We start from the raw sequence: 21840 nt of genomic DNA, 5'->3' as shown, positions 1-21840 counted from the left end.
CCAATTCTCTATTCCCGGGATGAAAACTGCCGATATGCATGGCACATGCATCTCTGCCCAGACTAAGATCTGGTTCACCTCTTTTTGAGCAGCTCGGCTCCGGGTGCCTCCCTGATGATTGACATAAGCCACTGCTGTGGCATTGTCGGACTGGATCCTGACCGGACAACCCTGTAGCCTGATAGTCCAGGCCTTTAGAGCTAGATGTATCGCCCGGATCTCCAGAATGTTGATGGGTAAGGTCCTCTCTGTCTTGGACCATACCCCTTGGACCGCAGCCTGTTCCAGAACTGCTCCCCAACCTGACAGACTGGCATCTGTTGTTACCACCGTCCAGGTAACCGGTAGAAAGGATTTCCCCTTCTGCAGGTTTTCGGGTATGAGGCACCAATTGAGGCTCTGACTCACCGCATGCGACAGGTGCATCGGAAAGTCTAATGCCTGAACCTTCTTGTTCCAGGTCGACAGAATACTGTGTTGCAGCATTCTTGAGTGAAACTGAGCATAGGGAACTGCTTCGAATGAAGACACCATCTTCCCTAGTAGCCTCATACAAAGGCGGACTGAGGGACCCTTCTTGGTCCTTACTGTCAGAATCAGCTCTCTCAAAGCAGTGATCTTTGCCTGGTGTAGAAATATTTTCTCCTGGCTTGTATCTATAATCAGACCTAAATACTCCAGTCTTCTTACTGGTTTTAGGAAAGACTTTTCTAAGTTGAGGATCCAACCCAGGTGTTCTAGATACCTGACCGTGGTCCTCAAGTTTCCATTCAAAGAGGCTACCGACCGGTCTATCAAGAGCAGGTCGTCTAGGTATGCTATGACAGCTATACCCTGAGCCCTTAATCTGGCCAGAGGAGGAGCCAAGATCTTTGTGAACACTCGAGGTGCAGTGGCTATCCCGAAAGGCAGAGCCACAAACTGGAAATGGCGCCCTCCTACCTCGAAGCGCAGAAACTTCTGATGAGCAGGAAAAATGGGCACATGCAGATATGCATCTCTGATGTCTATTGATGCCAGAAATTCTCCTCCCTGCAGGGTGGGAACTACTGTTCGAATTGATTCCATGCGGAAGGATTGAATCCTTAGGAATCGGTTCAGATCCCTTAAGTCCAAAATGGGCCTGACATCCCCATTTGGCTTTTGGACCGTAAAAAGGTTGGAATAGAAGCCCAATCCCTGGTTCTTTGCGGGAACTATCATAATGACCTCCTGTGACAAAAGTCGCTCTAACGCTAGAAGGAGCGACTGCTTCTTCTCTGGGTCTCTGGGAACATTTGATCTGAGGAACCGAGGAGAAGGGAATTCCTGAAACTCCAGCTTGTACCCTAAGGTTACCGTGGAGATTACCCATCTGTCCTGGAAGTCCTCGTGCCAGAGCTCTGAGAACTGTCGCAGTCTTCCCCCCACTCGAGTGAGCGGGGGCGCCCCCTCATGCAGAGGTCTTAGTGTTTTGCCTAGTAGGCTTCTTTCCCCAGGACTTCTTTTGTCCCTGGGGTTGACTCTTGTCTCTGGACCCCCGGCGCTGGGGAAAGAGTCCGTTTGAAAGAGGGACGCTTACTCTTCTTCTTGACAGGTAAGAGAGTGCTTTTCCCACAAGAGATTCTCTTGATATAGTTATCCAAGTCCTCTCCAAACAACCTTGCACCACGAAATGGAAACCCAGCCAGTAGCTTCTTACATGGTGCTTCGGCTGACCAATTTTTCAACCATAGGATTCTACGTATATGCACCAACCCCAGTGAAAGACGGGAGGTTTGCACGATAGAATCTCTAATGGCGTCAACCACAAAGCATAAGGCCGCTGGAAGGTTAGCAAACCCCTGGGCCTGCTGTTCAGGTAATACTTTGATGACCTGCTTAACATGGTCTCTTAAGTATTGACAGACTCCAATCGCTGCTACTGCAGGTTGGGCCATTGATCCTGCCAAGGAGAAAACATCCTTCAATAGGGATTCCATCCTCTTAACTACAGGATCCCTGAGCATCTGAGCATTGTCTACAGTCAGGCTATTATTTACGGAGGAAATGGCGGCATCAATAGCCGGTATTCCCCACATTTTAATAAACTTTTCTTCCATCGGATAAAGTGTTGAAAACTTTCTGGGCGGAAAAAAACGTTTGTCTGGGTGATCCCACTCAGAATAAATGAGCTTTTCAAGTAAAGTATGAACAGGAAAAGCATGTGCTGCTTGGAAAGGTTTCAGTGACCCCAAAGCAGAAGAGAATTCCTTAGCAGTTTCAGGTATGGGCAACTTAAATGTGGAGCGGACCAAACCAGTGAGGATCTGCACTAAGACTTTCTCCTCTTGGGAAGTCGCAGAGGGTCCCTCTCCACCTGATTCCCCCGAAGAGGAATCATCCGTCCCATCCCGATCCTCTGAAAGTGATTCATCTCCTTTATCCCAGAGCTCCGGAACAGAGGAAAGCCTAGTGCGTTTTCTTCCACTGAGTGAAGATGTAATCACGGCCATTAATCTTTCCTCTAGACCATTAATGGTTGAGGAAAAAACCTCTTGTGTAATATATACAGGGGCTGAAGTGCCAGAGGCAGGTGTAGCCCCTGACCCCGATGGCTCTCCCCAGCTAGCCGTCCCTGGCCCATCTTTAGGGGGGGGGAGGATGCTGCCGACAGGGGGCCCTCAGAACCTGAACGAGATCCCCTAGTGTCTCTGGTTCCTGGGGTGCTTGAACCTCTTCTACCCATAGTGCAAAGCAACAAGGTGTGAGGTATACAAATGAACACTGCCCGCTGAGCGATGTAATCTGGCTAAAAGCCTTGCTACCCAATGCTCAGTCTGGTGTTACTTCAGTAAATGCTGCCTAGGAGAATGCCTGTGTCCCACCTTACATGCGACCGTCAGCTCTGTGTCTCTCAGAAGGCTGAGTGCACCTGTACAGAGTGCCTTTAATAGCCTGCAGCTGGCCTGAGTGGGAGTCTAAGCACTCTGTGCTGACGTCCCGTCCCCTCCTCTACCGCCCCCCCCCCCTCGAGTTTTGAAAAAAACGAGCGCTTCCCGCACTGCCGACTCTCCTGTCATGCTTCTGGAGAAAGGCTGGGGATGGGGGGGGGGGGGGGGGGAGGCTGGTAACAAGATCTGCCTGAATGGCTATCTCCAGAGATGGTGGCCATTAGGCCGCAGAGCCCGGGTGGTATAACCACTTTCTAGACCCCTGTGGCCCCTCTCTAGCCTGGGGGGAACTTTCAAACATGAGAAATCCCCCCTTCCACCTTACCTGTTTGCAGCCTGCTTGAGACGCTGGGACATAATCAGCGATTACAACACCTGAGACAGACAGTCAGCATGTGCAGGTTTGTGCTCTTGGCAGCCCCCGGTGGTCACAATAGGCATAGCATGCATTTACCTTAAAGGAGAAAAGCCACTAGAACTCAAAAATTCTGTGGAATCTCCTCTTACCTTATCCAGCTGCAGGGTGCTGTTTACACAGACCTAATCTTCACCTCACACGGTGGGCTCCGTTTGAAAAAAACGTCAGAGACTGGGGCCCCCTACGAATAGGGGGATCCAACAGTTCTGGGACCGTAAAGTACCTCGCCAGAAATTAGGAATTTTAAAGCCATTTTCTGATCTGCGGGGTCCAGCTCTCTAAAAAGAGAAGCATTACGGGTAAAACCTCGTTTCTTCGGACACGAGGCCCGGGTACCATTCAATTCGGCCATGAAAAGACACTTTGAATGGATCCGGTTCGCCTGGCTTGCCCCAGTATAGGATCTTAGGATATTCCCTTTGGAGCTCAGCACAGGACATCTTTACATGTCCATCACCTAAGACACTGGCGTAAAAACTGAGGTATCCCTGCAAGGGGGAGGGATTATATAGGGGGTTGAACTTCCTGATAGGGTGTGCCAGTGTCCAATCACCAGTGATACCTATATAACCCATCAGTAATTACTGTGGCTCTGTGTCCCGTGATGTTCGAGAAAGAAATAACCTTTTTTTATAAAAATAAACCAACCTTAGTATTACTTTTATCACCCTGTGTCAGTTGGCCTTGGGCTTGTAATCAATAGCATTCACAGAATCTTATTTTATGATGTTTCTAAGTGAGCTGTGCACTGATTGATAGTTTAATCTGGGCGGCACAGTGGAGTAGTGGGTAGCACTCTCGCCTAGCAGTAAGAAGGGTCGCTGGTTCGAATCCCGACCACGACACTACCTGCCTGGAGTTTGCATGTTCCCTGTGTCTGCGTGGGTTTCCTCCGGGTACTCCGGTTTCCTCCCACACTCCAAAGACAAGCTGGTAGGTTAATTGGATCCTGTCTAAATTGGAACTAGTATAGGTATGAATGTGAGTTGTAAGCTCCTTGAGGGTATAGGGACTGATGTGAATGTATAATATATATATGTAAAGCGCTGCGTAAATTGATGGCGCTATATAAGTACCTGAAATAAAAATAAATAAAATAATTAGAGCGCATCAATAACTTCATATTATTGGTTTCAGACCTTGTCTGAGATTATTCAGAAATTTGCAAGAGGTGTACTTGATCTTCTACTGACTTCATTCTGAGTGGCTTCAAGCAGGTTTTGCAATCCCATAGAGTTGTATGGAGATGCACCATAAAAATGGGGCAACACAACACAGCCACTTTAGGCCAGGGGTCAGGAACCTGCATATCACGATCTGCCAGTAGGTTGCTGACAAGTGACTGGTATATCGCGATCTGGGCTTGCTGACCCGCCATTTCAGAGCATCAAAGTGCAATGCAGAGGGAATCCTTGTAAAGTTGGGGCTGTAGTAGGGAGCAAGAGACGCATAAGCCGACGTCTCCTCTGTAGTGCTGGCTCCTGTCCTAGCTAGTGGTCTCCAGAGTGGTGCCAGCAGCAGGAAAATGTGAAGCAATACAATGGACATAATAGCAACATTGTATTGCTTTCTCACCACCTACTTTAACCCCTTGGACCCCGCAGAAGCATGCAGTTGCAGGGAGATTGCAGAGTAGCACCATTTACTTGCATGGGTCGCGACTGACAAGCGGTTGCACCCACCAAAAGCAGGGGGCTTAATTCCTGCTGCGGCATTTGTACATCAAACGGGGGTAGGGATTGGAGCGGTAAAACCGCAATTCAATGGCAAGGGTTTTACCACCCCCAACTTTACGTGTAAACGAGCTCTAAAGGGTGCCGCTGCTGAATGCAACTAAGGGCTCATTTACAAGTGCAGCAGGTAATGCTGCTCCTCTGAAAAGCGATCCGAGTGTGTTTGACAAGTGGCGGATGGCAATATGTTGCCTCCTCACCACTTGATTTGAGCCAATGACTGCCATGCAATGCACACGATTGCGACACGGTAGTACAGGAATTAGAGGTTTAAACCAGGTGTGACGAGGTGACACTGTGCCCGATCTTTGACTTCTCCCATGCTCTTCAAGTAGATCTCCACCTCTTTAAGGTTGCCTACCCCTGCTATAGGCTGTGTTTCCTATGCAATGAAAAACTAACTAAAAGGATTAGCACTCCTGTCAATGTATATAGCCAGAGGATGAAAAAAATAAATAGAATGTAAAATGCTGCAAGTAACCATTTAAAACACTTGATTTTTTTTCTACGTTTACCTAAAAAATGTTTAAGCTGGTGACAGGGGGCTCAATTCACTAATGGAGATCACATGCAATATTTGGGTCATTTATCCAAATATCACATGCAATATTGAAAACCCCAATTCACTATTATGAGGTATTTAACGGCAAAAATAAGAAACAATGGGTAAATACCACATAAACCTAGGTAAAAGTTAATTCACTAAAAAAACAAAAGCATTTGTTAAATAAGCCATGGTCTAGCCACGCAATATTTAACGAATATTGCTAGTTGTTAACCACTTCAGCCCTGGAAGGATTTACCCCCTTCCTGACCAGAGCGCTTGTTTTCTGATTCGGCACTGCGTCGCTTTAACTGACAATTGCGCGGTTGTGCGACGTTGTACCCAACAAAATTGACGTTTCCCCACAAGTAGAGCTTTCTTTAGGTGGTATTTGATTCTCTCTGCAGTTTTTATTTTTTGCGCTACAAAAAAAGAGCGACAATTTTGAAAAAAACACAAAACAATATTTTGTACTTTTTGCTATAATAAATATCCCCATTTTTTTTTAAAAAAAACAAATCTTTTCTCAGTTTAGGCCGCTATGTATTCTTCTACATATTTTTGGTAAAAAAAAAAAAAAAAAAATCGCAATAAGCGTATATTGATTGGTTTGCGCAAAAGTTATAGCGTCTACAAAATAGGGGATAGATTTATAGCATTTTTATTATTATTTTTTTTTTACTAGTAATGGCGGCGATCTGCAATTTTTATTGTGACTGAGACATTATGGCGGACACATTGGACAATTTTGACACATTTTTGGAATCATTGGCACTAATACAGCGATCAGTGCAATTAAAAATGCATTGATTACTGTAAAAATGTCACTGGCAGTGAAGGGGTTAACACTAGGGGGCGATTGAGGGTGCAGATGCACTCACACCTGCCTGCTATCATTCCTGAGCAAGCTCTGCACTGGTGGTACCCCGATCCCGCAGCTGAATCATCTGTAGGAGATGGTCATGGCGCTTGCTGGACTTTCTTGGCCGTTCTGAAGCCTTCTTTACAACAATTGAACCTCTCTCCTTGAAGTTCTTGATGATCCGATAAATGGTTGATTTAGGTGCAATCTTAGTAGCAGCAATATTCTTGCCTGTGAATCCCTTTTTGTACAAAGCAATGATGACTGCACTTGTTTCCTTGCAGGTAACCATGATTAACAGAAGAACAATGATTTCAAGCACCACCCTCCTTTTAAAGCTTTCAGTCTGTTATGCCAACTCAATCAGCATTACAGAGCGATTTCCAGCATTGTCCTTGTCAACACTGACACCTATGTTAACGAGAGAATCACTGACATGTCGCCAGCTGGTCCTTTTGTGGCATAGCTGAAATGCAGTGGAAATATTTTTTGGGGATTAAGTTCATTTTCACAGCAAAGAGGGACTTTGCAATTAATTGCAATTCATCTGATCACTCTTCATAACATTCTGGAGTATATGTAAATTGCCATAATTAAAAACGGTGGCAGCAGACTGTGTAAACTTATATTTGTGTCATTCTCAAACCCTTTGGCCACGGTTGTACATCGAGGGACATTTAAAAAAACAAAAATGGAGTTGTCAAAAACTTTCTGCTACTTTTTTTTTTACACTAGTAATTTTTTTGGTAAATAAGTAGGTACTCCATATGTACCCCATACTCATTTGCCTGAGGGGGGGGGGGGCTTCCAGAATCCGATAAGTCACGATTTCAAAGTGAACCAGGACTTCCTGAATTGACCCCAGGGTCTCTAATATAAAAACAGATGTCAATTGATTTTACTAGCTCTATTTCTAAAACCATTTAAAGGCTTCTGCACAAATATATAATTTTGCTGCTTTAACAGTATCTATATTTTTGTATTTTTAATATACATTTAAAGAAACAAATAAGGCCTCATGCACACTGGATGTTTATTCTGCTGCTCCTAGGGGCGTTTGGCATTTTTTCCCTGCCTTTAAACACCCCTGCATGTTAGCCCATGTGTACATACACAAACAGATGTTTAGAGGAGTTTAGAGGCAGAAAAAAAAAAAAAAAAAACACTGCCAGCCTGTCCAGTAGCAGAGTTTTGACAAAGAGAAAAAGCTTGCTGTGCCTAAACACTTGTAAACGCCCATTAGCGTTAGGCATGTTTAGCGCTTCAGCATTAATTCATTTCAATGGCCAGTGAAATGAATGCCCAAGTGCTTGACGCACCTAAACGCGTTACACAAGTTTACAAGCATCATGTGTTTTTTCTGCCAAAATGCTGCTGCCAGGAAGAAAGGAGTTCAGGTAAGGTAGCAAAATGTCAGGGCCATAGTATGAAGCCCAGCTTTTTGTTCCTAAATTTTGCCATAAGAGAACCTGTGAGTTTGTGTTTTTCAGCCTCCTTCTCTATCTTGTTGATGGGCGGAGTGTTGCAGACAGGTCGGATATCCCCTGCTGGTCTCATTCCACTTTGTGGAACCAAGCAGAAAGTTTGTTGGTTTTTGATTGACAGTTGTTGTTGTCTTATATAACTTATGCTTTATGTCTATGCAGAGCCGGGGTATACCCAGAGGCTCTGTTTTGTATGATCTAATTTTTTTAAATGAAACAGTATTTATTAAAAAAAAAAAAAGTAGCAAAAACGTCCAGTGTGCATGAGGCCTAATAAGGAAGGCTCTAGGCTGATGTGGACTCCCATGTTGCCAATGACAGTTTCAGGTCATAATCTATAGCACTGAAGAAGGGGACAATGGTTGTGAGCTGGCTAGCACACTGAACCTATTCTATTTAAACTATTGTTTATAAAATGAAAAAAAAAATAATCTGAGTGGTTGCTATGGGAGACACTGACAACATTTTTCCCCTCTGCCTCTGATATTAGTCCCCCTTTGTCCAGCTTGATACTCACAGGGATCAGAGCGGAATGGGTTTGTGTCAGGGACACTGCGAGGTAGTGCGAGACCCTCAACAATCTTCTTGTAATCCTGAATCCTTTCATTCACTTTTCCATCTCCAGCTGCAAATCAGAAGTGTGAGAGAGATTCAATAGTTAATTATTGAACAATAACATAACAACACAGACAGTTTTATAAATAAAGCAGATCTAGCTCATAGATGACAATAGATCACCATTTCCAAAAACTGAGGGATGTGTAGCCAGAAATCACCATCAATGGAGAAAGTAAACTATGGCATTCAAGAGGTCTGTGCAGAAATTACCTCAGACCCTAATCTTGCTCACCAAAGAACCAATTAAAACTTTTTGTATCAAGTGCGGTCCTACACTAATTTTTGCAAATACTGACTTTGAGCTCCAGAATCAGAAGAGTATGCCCCGTTATCCATACTTCTATATTGTTCCAAGAGGCACATTCTGAGGCCAGGGGCCCTCCCGAACTTCAACTTTGGACTTGGAAATGTATATGTACACAGCATGCAAATTATCTTTCACTAATTAGATATTACTTGCTTTAGTTTATATTTGTACCATTTATGTAATATTTTGTACCTTTTACCTCAGAATTTTAAATAATGTGAGAAAGAAAAAGTGCATGGGTCACATCTTGGCTCATTCAAGATGTGCAATGGGCTGTAACCCAATCAGCTAATCATTTACCAGTTTAAGAAAGCCAGACTGAAACAAGAATGAATGATTGCTGCTAAATACAATACTTTACTGCCCATTTGTCAGTCTTACATGTAAAGTGGGAAGTGATGAAAAGGAAGGAGGTTCCAAAGAAAGTTAAGGACACAGCCAAAGCGCCTTTGGTCTTGATCTGGGATACGATGCGTGTGGTCACTGTGGAGGACTCCACGTCTAAGGAAACAATGAGGCAGGAGGAACCAAATCAGTGGAGAAGGGTGGTACATGCAATAATGCCCTATAAACTGGTTTGTATGCTGTGAAAATAAAATGTATCATACCTGAACAAAACCAGATGAGGTCCCTACGAATAAAGATGGAGAGATAAAGGACACCATGGGCAGATGAGTGCAATAGAACGTAATGGGGTCCCAGAGTTTCCTGGAGCCGGACCTCCCACTCCCTCCTGCAAACATAGAGAAGAAGGTTTTCCTACTCCTTTAAATGAAGGATGCAGCTAAATTTAATTCCAGATTTCTTCTGCACACGGCTTGAATTTAAATACTCCTAAAATATGATAACCGTAAAATAAATAAATATATATATATATATATATATATATATATATATATATATATATATATATATATATATATATATATATACACACACACACATACACATTATATATATATATAAAAAACACTCACACTGGCAAAAAAAAGTGAGTACACCCCTAAGTGAAAATATCCAAATTGGGCCCAAAGTGTCAATATTTTGTGTGACCACCATTATTTTCCAGCACTGCCTTAACCCTCTTTGGCATGGAGTTCACCAGAGCTTCACAGGTTGCCACTGGAGTCCTCTTCCACTCCTCCGTGACGACATCACGGAGCTGGTGGATGTTAGAGACCTTGTGCTCTCCTCTACCTTCTGTTTGAGGATGCCCCACAGATGCTTAATAGGGTTTAGGTCTGGAGACATGCTTGACCAGTCCATCCCCTTTACCCTCGGCTTCTTTAGCAAGGCAGTGGTCGTCTTGGAGGTGTGTTTGAGGTAGTTATGTTGGAATACTGCCCTGCAGTCCAGTCTCCTAAGGAATGGGATCATGCTCTGCTAATGGCTGTGTGTTGAATTTTTTTGAGGGAACAAATTTACACTGTTATACAAGCTGTACACTCAATACTTTACATTGTAGCAAAGTTTCAGTTCTTCAGTGTTGTCACATGAAAAAAAATTGAATTAAAAAAAAAAAAAAACTGAGGGGTGTACTAACTTTTGTGAGATAGTGTGTGCATGTGAAAATATATATATATATATATATATATATATATATATATATATATATATATATATATATATATATATATATATATATATATATATATATATTTTTTTTTTTTTTTTTTTTTTTTAATACACGTGGTATACTTGCCTGCGTATCAGCTGTACCTTTTCAAAGTTAAAATGTTCCCTGGGGTCTGGTTTCTAACCCATCAGCTTCCTGTTGCTAATATCACATGCTGCCCTCAATTGTTCATAGCAGTGTACACCCCCAATTCCAAAAAAGTTGGAATGCTATGTAAGAGTTACATGAAAACAGAATGCAATGATTTGTAAACATCATAAACCCATATTTTATTCACAATAGAGAACAGAAAACATATCAAATGTTTAAACTGAGAATATTTACTATTTTAAGAAATGAAAAAAAAAAAAATGTAATTTTGAAATTGATGGCAGCAACACATCTCAAACAGGGCAACAAAAAGCTGACAAAGTAAGTGGTACTAACAAGGAAGAGCTGGATGAACATTTTGCAACTATTTAGGTTAACCGCCAACAGGTCAGTAACATGATTGGGTATAAAAAGAACATCTTAGAGAGTCAGAGTGTCTCAGAAGTAAAGATGGGCAGAGGTTCACTAATCTGCATCTAAAAAATATTTGACAGTTTAAGAATAATGTTCCTCCATGTAAAATTGCAAAGACTTTAAATATATATCATCATCTACAGTACATAACATCACCAAAAGAGTCCAAGAATCTGGAGAAATCTCTGCATGCAGAGGACAATGCCGAAACACAATATTGGATGACTGATCTTTGGGTCCTCAGACAGCACAGCATTAAAAGCAGGCATGATTCTGTGATGGATATCAGTGCATGGGCTCATATATATTTAAAAAAAAAAAAATCCATTGTCTGTACAGTTTGCTGTGCCATCCAAAAATGCAAGTTAAAGCTCTATCATGCAAAGAAGAAACAATATTTGAACATAATCCAGATAACGATCTATTGCAAAATGGAAAACTGCTCTTTGGTCAGACAAATCAAAAATTTTACATTATTTTTGACAATCATGGGTGCCGCGTACTCTGGACTGAAGTGAAGAGAGACCTTTCAGCTTCTTATCGTTCAGTTCAAAAGCCTGCATCTCTGATGGTATGGGGGTGCATTAGTGTGTATGGAATGGGCAACCTGGGCTGAAACGATTAATCGATAATAATCGATAATGAAAATCGTTGTCAACGATTTGCATTATCGATTAGTTGGTCCGCACCTTCCTCCCTGCTGGTCCGTTAGAATCCTGTGTACAAGGCGGCGGCGCCGCCGTATGTGACCAGGCATGTCTGCGCCTCTCCTCCTTGCAGGTGTCAGCTCCCCCTTGCTATTCTCAGCCCCGCCTGCTGCTGCCTCGAGGGAATACACAGAGAGAGGCGAGAAGCAGCCGCGAGAGCCGAGCTGTGTGCACACTGAAGTGAAGTGATGTAATACTAACCCTGGGGCAGGTAATATAGAGAAGAACATCTGCATATAGAGCTAATTTATATTCTTTGCTTCCTACTCTAATACCCTGAATAGAGGGATTAATATGACTGCCTTCTACTAAATGTTCCAAGGTAATAGTATAAAGAAGGAGCGATAACGGGCAAACATGCCCAGTACCGTTATAATTCGTTAGGAGAGCTGATAGCTGATATTTCTACTCTGTGCTGATGACAGAGCTGGATGGCGAAAAAGGTCACCTGCAGTCTGTTTAGTGTTTTGCAAAGTAGTTTTCTGTGGAATTTTGCTTAATGCAATAGCTGAAGTGCAGAGCAGTCTGGTGGCCAGGAATACCAATAAAAAAACTTGACATGCATGGATGCTAAAGATTTTCTGATTCAGCCAAATGCATAGAAACCTATCATAGATATTTAAATTATTGATGCAATTTCATTGACATTGTAGAGAAGCTCTTAATCTACATTAAGGCCATAATAAGGTAGCTAATGGCTATACAGAATACTCGTCATCAGTAGTAGTACAGTACATTAATTTCTTTGACAAGTGCTCCATGATCCTAAGTATTTCTGGGGGGGGGGGGGTGCCCCATCATTGGTGTTCCTCCGGGGGGTGGGTGGAATAGTACTCCATCATTTGTGTTCCCGGGAGGAATAGTGCCCCATCATTGATGTTCCCGGGAGGAATAGTGCCCCATCATTGATGTTCCCGGGAGGAATAGTGCCCCATCATTGATGTTCCCGGGAGGAATAGTGCCCCATCATTGATGTTCCCGGGAGGAATAGTGCCCCATCATTGATGTTCCCGGGAGGAATAGTGCCCCATCATTGATGTTCCCGGGAGGAATAGTGCCCCATCATTGATGTTCCCGGGAGGAATAGTGCCCCATCATTGATGTTCCAGGGAGGAATAGTGCCCCATCATTGATGTTCCAGGGAGGAATAGTGCCCCATCATTAGTGTTCCAGGGAGGAATAGTGCCCCATCATTAGTGTTCCAGGGAGGAATCGTGCCCCATCATTGGCGTTCCCGGGAGGAATAGTGCCCCATCATTGATGTTCCCGGGAAGAATAGTGCCCCATCATTGATGTTCCTGGGAGGAATAGTGCCCCATCATTGGTGTTCCCGGGAGGAATAGTGCCCCATCATTGATGTTCCCGGGAAGAATAGTGCCCCATCATTGGTGTTCCCGGGAGGAATAGTGCCCCATCATTGATGTTCCCGGGAAGAATAGTGCCCCATCATTGATGTTCCCGGGAGGAATAGTGCCCCATCATTGATGTTCCAGGGAGGAATAGTGCCCCATCATTGATGTTCCAGGGAGGAATAGTGCCCCATCATTAGTGTTCCAGGGAGGAATAGTGCCCCATCATTGGTGTTCCCGGGAGGAATAGTGCCCCATCATTGATGTTCCCGGGAAGAATAGTGCCCCATCATTGATGTTCCAGGGAGGAATAGTGCCCCATCATTGGTGTTCCCGGGAGGAATAGTGCCCCATCATTGATGTTCCCGGGAAGAATAGTGCCCCATCATTGATGTTCCTGGGAGGAATAGTGCCCCATCATTGGTGTTCCTGGGAGAAATAGTGCCCCATCATTGGTGTTCCCGGGAGGAATAGTGCCCCATCATTGGTGTTCCTGGGAGGAATAGACACAGACACGACAGGATACCTGTATATGACAGGGGACCCTGTCATGCATTATAATATTATATTACAGTCCTGTCTGAAAATAATGGTTATTCATTATAATCTTAACACTGCAGTACATATTATAAATATTGAAAAAATGGCATATTACTTTTTTATGATTTTATCCGATTAATCGAAAAAAATAAATCGGCCAACTAATCGATTATGAAAATAATAGTTAGTTGCAGCCCTAAAAGGCACCATTAATGCTGAACGATATATTAGGGTTTTAGAGAAGCATGTGCTCCCATCCAGACAACATCTTTTTCAGGGAAGTCCTTGCATATTTCAACAGGACAATGCTAAACCGCATACTGCATCTATAAAAACAGCATGGCTTTGTAGTAGAAAAGTCCAGGTGCTTAACTGACTTGCCTGCAGTCCAGGCCTTTCAACAACTGAAAATATTTGGTGCATCTTCAAACAAAAAATATGACAAAGAAGACCCAGGACTGTTGAGCAGTGGGACTCCTATATTAGGAAAGAATGGGATAGCATTCCTCTCCAAAAACTCCAGCAACTGGTCTCCTCAGTTCTCGGACTTTTACAGAGTTTTGGTAAAAGAAGAGGAGATGCTACACCGTGCTAAACATGGCCCTGCCTCAACTTTTTTGAGAGGTGTTGCTGCCATCAATTTCAAAATTACCTTATTTTTTTTCTTAAAATTGTACATTTTCTCAGTTTAAACATTTGACAGGTTTCTTATTGTGAATAAAATACGGGTTTATGAGATTTGGAAATCATTACATCCTGTTTTTATATAGTAGACTATTCTACATAATAGTAGACCGGCTCCTGTACATATACGTTGGCACTTTGAAGATGGTTATCTCGGTAACAGCAGCAGCTGCTGCCACAACCGAGGTATCCATCTTTACAGGAGCCGGTTCTGTGTACGATAATACGATAATGGTGGTCTCTGCAGCAGGTTCGCCGCGAGATCACTGTTATCGGCGGCAGGAGAGGTGCAACCCCCCCTACCGCCGCTCTCCCGCGCCCTCCGCCGCTTACCGGAGCCGTCGGTAGCGGCGGAGGAGATCAGGACTCACTGCTGAGGTATGGAGACGAGTGAGGCTAAGATGGCCGCCACCTGTCTCCATACCATAGGAGGGCGGAAGCAACGTCATGACGTCAGCTCCGCCCATATGTCTTAAAGGCATATTTTTTTTTTTTGTCATTTTTTCAAACAACTTTTTTTTTTTTGCATTTTAGTCCAAATATGAGATCTGAGGACTTTTTGACCCCAGACCTCATATTTAAGAGGGCCTGTCATGCTTTTTTCTATTACAAGGGATGTTTACATTCCTTGTAATAGGAATAAAAGTGATCCAATTTTTTTTTTTTTTAAAACAGAGCAAAAATAAATATAATAAAGTAAAATTAATAAGAAAATAAAAAAAATTTTTAAAGCGCCCTGTCCCCACGAGCTCGCGCGCAGAAGCGAACGCATACGTGAGTAGCGCCCGCATATGAAAACGGTGATCAAACCACACATGTGAGGTATCGCCGCGACTGGTAGAGCGAGAGCAATAATTCTAGCCCTAGACCTCCTCTGTAGCACAAAACATGCAACCTGTAGAATTTTTTTAAACGTCGCCTATGGAGATTTTTAAGGGTAAAAGTTTGACGCCATTCCACGAGCGGGCGCAATTTTGAAGAGTGACATGTTGGGTATGAATTTACTTGGCCTAACATTATATTTCACAGTATAAAAAAAAAAATTGGGCTAATTTTACTGTTGTCTCATTTTTTTATTCAAAAAAGTGAATTTTTTCCAAAAAAAGTGCGCTTATAAGACCGCTGCACAAATACGGTGCAAAAAAAAAAAAAGTATTTCAATGACCGCCAATTTATTCTCTAGGGTGTTAGAAAAAAAACAATACATAATGTTTGGGGGTTCTAAGTAATTTTCTAGCAAAAAAAACTGTTTTAAACATGTAAACGCCTAAAATCCAAAACGAGGCTGGTCCTTAAGTGGTTAAACGTAAGCAGTTTTGTAATTTGATATTGCTGTGTGTACTCAGGAGCTGGGGAACAATGTGTTATCAAAAGACAACTAAAAGTGGAGCAAGGTTCAGACATCAGATGGCAGTTTTCAAGTTCACCCACCTGTCTGGGCTTCCTTCCTGAATCCCAATAATGTAAATATCTTGAGCAAAATCATCGTCTGGTGGCAGCAAGAAATCGTCCAGGCTTTCCGGGAGCTCCTGCACGAGCCAAGAGTACCATAATAAATCAAGTGAAACAATTAAATGTCTATAACTTGTCAAACAGCCTCAATGTATATATGTATGTATATGCCTATTTACAGGACACTGTCACACATAATATGCTTGATCTCTTGTGCCCCATAAATAATGACTCTCGGGGACCTGACTATAAACTATGCTCGATTATTCACAGTGCAGATGAAACTATACAAAAATGTCCTTTTATATTCATTCCACTGTTACAGCAGAATAAGGCTGGAACGTTTGTCATCTGCCCATCTGTCCATATGGGACCTGACACAGATACAGTATCTCACAAAAGTGAGTACACCCCTCACATTTTTGTAAATTTTTTATTATATCTTTTCATGTGACAACACTGAAGAAATGACACTTTGCAACAATGTAAAGTAGTGAGTGTACAGCTTGTATAACAGTGTAAATTTGCTGTCCCCTCAAAATAACTCAACACATAGCCATTAATGTCTAAACTGCTGGCAACAAAAATGAGTACACCCCTAAGTGAAAATGTCCAAATTGGGCCCAGTCAGCCATTTACCCTCCCCGGTGTCATGTGACTCATTAGTGTTACAAGGTCTCAGGTGTGAATGGAGAGCAGGTGTGTTAAATTTGGAGTTATCGCTCTCACTCTCTTATACTGGTCACTGGAAGTTCAACATGGCACCTCATGGCAAAGAACTCTCTGAAGATCTGAAAAAAAAAAAAAAAAAAAAAAAAAAAAAAAAAAGAATTGTTGCTCTACATAAAGATGGCCCTGAAACTGAGCTGCAGCACGGTGGCTAAGACCATACAGCGGTTTAACAGGACAGGTTCTACTCAGAACAGGCCTCGCCATGGTTGACCAAAGAAGTTGAGTGTACACGCTCAACGTCATATCCAGAGGTTGTCTTTGGGAAATAGACATATGAGTGCTGCCAGCATTGATGCAGAGGTTGAAGGGGTGGGGGGTCAGCCTGTCAGTGCTCAGACCCTACGCTGAACACTGCATCAAATTGGTCTGCATGCTAAAGCAGAGCATGATCCCCTCCCTTTGGAGACTGGGCCGCAAGGCAGTATTCCAACATGATAACGACCCCAAACACACCTCCAAGACGACCACTGCCTTGCTAAAGAAGCTGAGGGTAAAGGTGATGGACTGGCTATGCATGTCTCCAGGCCTAAACCGTCCGTGATGTCGAAGAGGATTCCAGTGGCAACCTGTGAAGCTCTGGTGAACTCCATGCCCAAGGGGGTTAAGGCAGTGCTGGAAAATAATGGTGGCCACACAAAATATTGACACTTTGGGCCGAATTTGGACATTTTCACTTAGGGGTGTACTCACTTTTGTTGCCAGCGGTTTAGACATTAATGGCTGTGTGTTGAGTTAATTTTGAGGGGACAGAAAAATGTACACTGTTATACAAGCTGTACACTCACTAATTTACATTGTAGCAAAGCGTCATTTCTTCAGTGTTGTCACATGAAAAGATATAATAAAATATTTTTAAAAATGTGAGGGGTGTACTCACTTTTGTGAGATACTGTAATTTGCCGGTGCATGCTTTGGGATTGTCATCCTCATCACTACTTCTTCACCAACCAGCAATACATACAGTATGTAGGCAGATTACTGAACCTGCCTAATTGTTCCTTGGTCTATGCCTTACTAAAGGATGAGCAGAAACAGTTTACAGAAACAGAGATACAAGTTTTGATGCAACACAGGAATGCCAGCAACACAAATAGGACATTTAAAGTTATTTTAAATAGATATGTAATGCTTTCTAAACAGTGCTGAAAAAATGAACATATTCTTACTGTAGTAGCCCAAATCACGCATCTGTAAAGCGTATGGAAACAAGACCTGGCTTTTACAAAGATCATGTAGCTGATCAACTAAAACTCCAACACAACTGGCCTGTGACCTGAGGACAGCTGTCGCTGAAGGCATAGAGATTTATGCAGGCAGAAGATTTTCATAGGGAGCTGAAGCAGAGACAGTTGTCACAAGCAGTGCCAGGTCTGGGATCTGCAGTGCCTTCAGGGACTAAACAACTCTCCAAGCCGGAAAAGAAAAGTATTTTTACTACCCCCAGAGAATAATGTGCAGGTAAATTTAGTTCTGCCAGGTAATGAATGGAAAAGAAGCCTTAATGTCCAGGACTGTTAGACCATAAGATCTGAGGCTGCACTCCAGGCAAGCACCTACAGTGAGGGAAAAAAAAGTATTTGAACCCCTGCTGATTTTGTACGTTTGCCCACTGACAAAGAAATGATCAGTCATCAGAACAACAAACAAATTGAGAAAAATGCATTTCAAAATAGTTATCAATTGATTTGCATTTTAATGAGTGTATTTGACCTCTTCGCATAACATGACTTCGTACTTGGTGACAAAACACTTGTTGGCAATCATAGAAGTCAGACGTTTCTTGTATTTGGCCACCAGGTTTGCAGACATCTCAGGAGGGATTTTGTCCAACTACTATTTGCTGATCCTCTCCAAGTCATTAAGGTTTTAAGGCGGACTTTTGGTAACTCGAACCTTCAGCATATTTTCTATGGCATTAAGGTCTGGAGACTGGCTAGGCCACTCCAGGACCTTAATGCGCTTCTTCCTGAGCCTCTCGTTTGTTGCCTTGGCCGTGTGTTTTGGTCATTGTCATGCTGGAATACCCATCCACAACCCATTTTCAATGCCCTGGCCGAGGGAAGGAGGTTCTCACCCAAGATTTGACGGTACATGGCACCGTCCATCATCCCTTTGATGCAGTGAAGTTTTCCTGTCCCCTTAGCAGAAAAATACCCCCAAAGCATGTTTCCACCTCCATGTTTGACGGTGGAGATGGTGTTCTTGGAGTCATAGGCAGAATTCTACCTCTTCCAAACACGGCGAGTTGAGTTGATTCCAAAGAGCTTGATTTTGGTCTCATCTGACCACAAAACTTTCACTCAGTTCTCCTCTGAATCACTCAGATGTTCATTAGCAAACTTCAGACAGGCTTGTACTTGTGCTTTGAGCAGGGGGACCTTGCAGGCGCTGCAGGATTTCAGTCCTTCACGGTTTAGTGCGTTACCAATTGTTTTCTTGGTGACTATGGTCCCAGCTGCCTTGAGATTACGGACAAGATTCTCCCGTGTAGTTCTGGGCTGATTGCTCACCGTTCTCATGATCATTGAAACTCGAGGTGAGATCTTGCATGGAGCCCCAGACCGAGGGAGATTGACAGTTATTTTGTGTTTTTTTCATATGCGAATAATCGCATCAACTGTTGTCACCCTCTCAATATGCTGCTTGGCGATGATCTTGTAGCCCATTCCAGCCTTGTGTAGGTCTACAATCTTGTCCCTGATATCCTTGGACAGCTCTTTGGTCTTGGCCATGGTGGAGAGACTGGAATCTGGTTGATTGCTTTGTGGACAGGTGTCTTTTATACAGGTAACAAGCTGAAATTAGGAGCACTCCTTTTAAAAAAGTACTCCCAATCTCAGCTCATTACCTGTATAGAAGACACCTGGGAGCCAGAAATCCTGCTGATTTATAGGCGATCAAATACTCATTTCATTAAAATGCAAATCAATTTATAATTTTTTTGAAATGTGTTTTTCTGGATTTTTTTGTTATTATTCTGTCTCTCACTGTTAAAATAAACTTACTATTAAAATTATAGACTGATCATTTCTTTGTCAGTGGGCAAACGTACAAAATCAGCAGGGATCAAATACTTTTTTCCCTCACTGTAAATACACGGGTGAAATGTAAAAATTTGAACGGTTTGTAATTCTGTCAACAACCAGCCTTTTGATTCACACTGCATAGCCCAACCTGGTCAATGGACTATAAGGCTCGGTTCACACTGCAGCGATACGGGAACCCTGCGAATCCACTGTGCATCGCATGTCTCCCAGCGGAAGTTCACACTGCCCTATGCGAACTGCTAGAAGTTTTAATTGAAAGTTAATTACACCCCCAAATCAGTTCACACTGCAAATTCGCACTGTAATCGGATCGCATGGGTGTGAACACCCATATGACTTGATTCTGCTGCGGACCAAAAAAAGGGTCCTGTATCTGTATGGCTGAAATTGCATTGCACACAGATCGCATCGCACAGAGATCGCATGTGATTTGCAGTGCGGTGCGAGTCACATCCAAAGTCGAACATCGTACCAGTGGGAATCGGCCCTTAATCACACATCTTCCTCTCAGCTCCCAAAGCCAGGAACTTTCGAGTGACAGATGTGGACACAAAGCTCTCTCACTGACACACAAACAGGTGGGGTGGAGTTTGGGTAAAACAAATGGGATTTACACATTACGTTTAAAGTCAATCCAAATCCCAAAAAAAAAAGTACAGTGCAGCTTACCAGTCCTTAGGCTTCATTCACACTTGTGCGACTTTGGACAAAGTCATATGACAAGTTGCAGCGCCTTCAAAGTAGTTTGTGCACTACTTCGACTGGTTCGACTTTCATGTGACTTGAGGGGCAATAGACCTCAATGTTAATCCTCAAAAGTTGCATGAAAGTCAACACCTGACTACTACATGTGACAGTTTTCTCCACCTTTAGAGACACATCCTGATTGTTAAGAAGCTGGAACGCACTGGTCTCAACAACCAGTAAACAACATGTAGTAGTCAGCATCCTTAACAACTGATAACTCATTGGTGGCCAGTGGGATGTCCCGCTGACAGTACATCGATTCCAGACCAGGGTTGCTGGGTAGAGGCCCTTGTCCTCATCAATATGGGGAGAAGGTGCTTTGTTGAGTGGCATGGTATGGTTCAGGAGGGGGGCCTGGGATCGCTCGCTCGTCCTTTCCCTTTCATGGCCTTTGGGGCTGCATGCTCAGATAAGGGTCTGGATTTATTTTTTTTCCCTTTAAAATTCATACCAGACCTAAGGGTTGGGCATGGATTTTGGGGGGATCCTACGCCGTTAAAAAAAAAAAAAATAATAAAAAAAAATTTGGCATGGGGTACCCCATAAAATCTGCACCAGACCCAAAGGGTCTGGTATGGATTGGGGAGGGTGGTTTCCTGCGCGATTTTAATTTTTATGCCAGAATTCTTTTTTTTACATTCGGCTGTCACAGTGTATCCAGGTGACGAGTCATCGGTTAAGGACGCGCCGGCCGCCCACTCCTGGACCAGGTGGAGAGCAGTGAATGCCAGCAACATTACAGGCCAGCCCTGCTTTTTCAATCCTGGTCTAGTCCCTCCTCTGCTGAGTAGTCAACCAATCTGGCAGCTGCAGTAAGAGTTGCGATGAGTATGGGTGCAGCAGATATTTTGATAGAAGAAATCACCTTGGTAGGAGAATTATAAAGAAAAACTTCCACAGGAAGAAGGTAAGCTTCTCCATCAACTAAGGACACTAGCAACAAACTGAGCTAAGCTGGAGGTGAGAGGTTATAAAAGGGGGGAGGTCCCTGCAGCCTCCTCAATTTGTCTGTGTCCAATCACATGAAGGCAGCTGCATTGAACCCAGATGCTGTATGCCTTACTGTACAACTAAGAAAAGAGCCTGCCACTCAAAACATAGCCAATGGACTTGGATCCCAAAAAACAATCAAAGCATTTTAAAAAGCATTTTTATAGCAGTCAGTTGTCTAAGATTTTAGAGGAGTTACACACCCTAAGAAATTCTTGTCACCCATATATGACACTGAAAGCCATTTCATCAGGTTAGAAAATGTTTTAGAGAAAACAAACAGCCTATAAATTCACTAGCAACTTATAATATCACTGCGACATGAGGCATGTTGTGCCTCATGCTATACCACAATAACATTACTGACTTCTACCGAGCCGATAGGCTGGAGACTGGTAAAGCGCCCAACATGGCTGCCTCTAGGGCATTGCTTATTACCTTCCGGCCTTGCATGTTCCAGGTAGCAATGAAAATTCCCATTCGCCTATCAGGGAAGTATCGATCCAGTTCCTCTGCTCCTAGCAATGCTCCACTGGCCAATAGACTGCCTTCCAGATAACTTCTGTGAAAACAT

General features: G+C 43.1%; 1 protein-coding gene across 3 annotated transcripts in view; it reads right to left on the bottom strand.

Annotated features, from left to right (window-relative positions):
• Positions 1 to 21840, bottom strand: part of INPP5E (inositol polyphosphate-5-phosphatase E) — a 62179-nt gene that overhangs the window by 29836 nt on the left and 10503 nt on the right. For all 3 annotated transcript variants that reach the window (XM_073599621.1, XM_073599623.1, XM_073599622.1), the window contains exons 3-7: positions 21705 to 21828; positions 15730 to 15827; positions 9487 to 9611; positions 9260 to 9379; positions 8471 to 8578 (exon numbers count right to left, since the gene is read on the bottom strand). In XM_073599621.1, coding sequence (XP_073455722.1) covers positions 8471 to 8578; positions 9260 to 9379; positions 9487 to 9611; positions 15730 to 15827; positions 21705 to 21828 — 575 coding nt within the window. The remainder of the gene's footprint in view (positions 1 to 8470; positions 8579 to 9259; positions 9380 to 9486; positions 9612 to 15729; positions 15828 to 21704; positions 21829 to 21840) is intronic.

This window comes from Aquarana catesbeiana, linkage group LG09 (assembly GCF_042186555.1).
Source record: "Aquarana catesbeiana isolate 2022-GZ linkage group LG09, ASM4218655v1, whole genome shotgun sequence".
Taxonomy (NCBI): Eukaryota; Metazoa; Chordata; class Amphibia; order Anura; family Ranidae; genus Aquarana; species Aquarana catesbeiana.
This window is presented reverse-complemented; position numbering and strand designations above follow the sequence as displayed.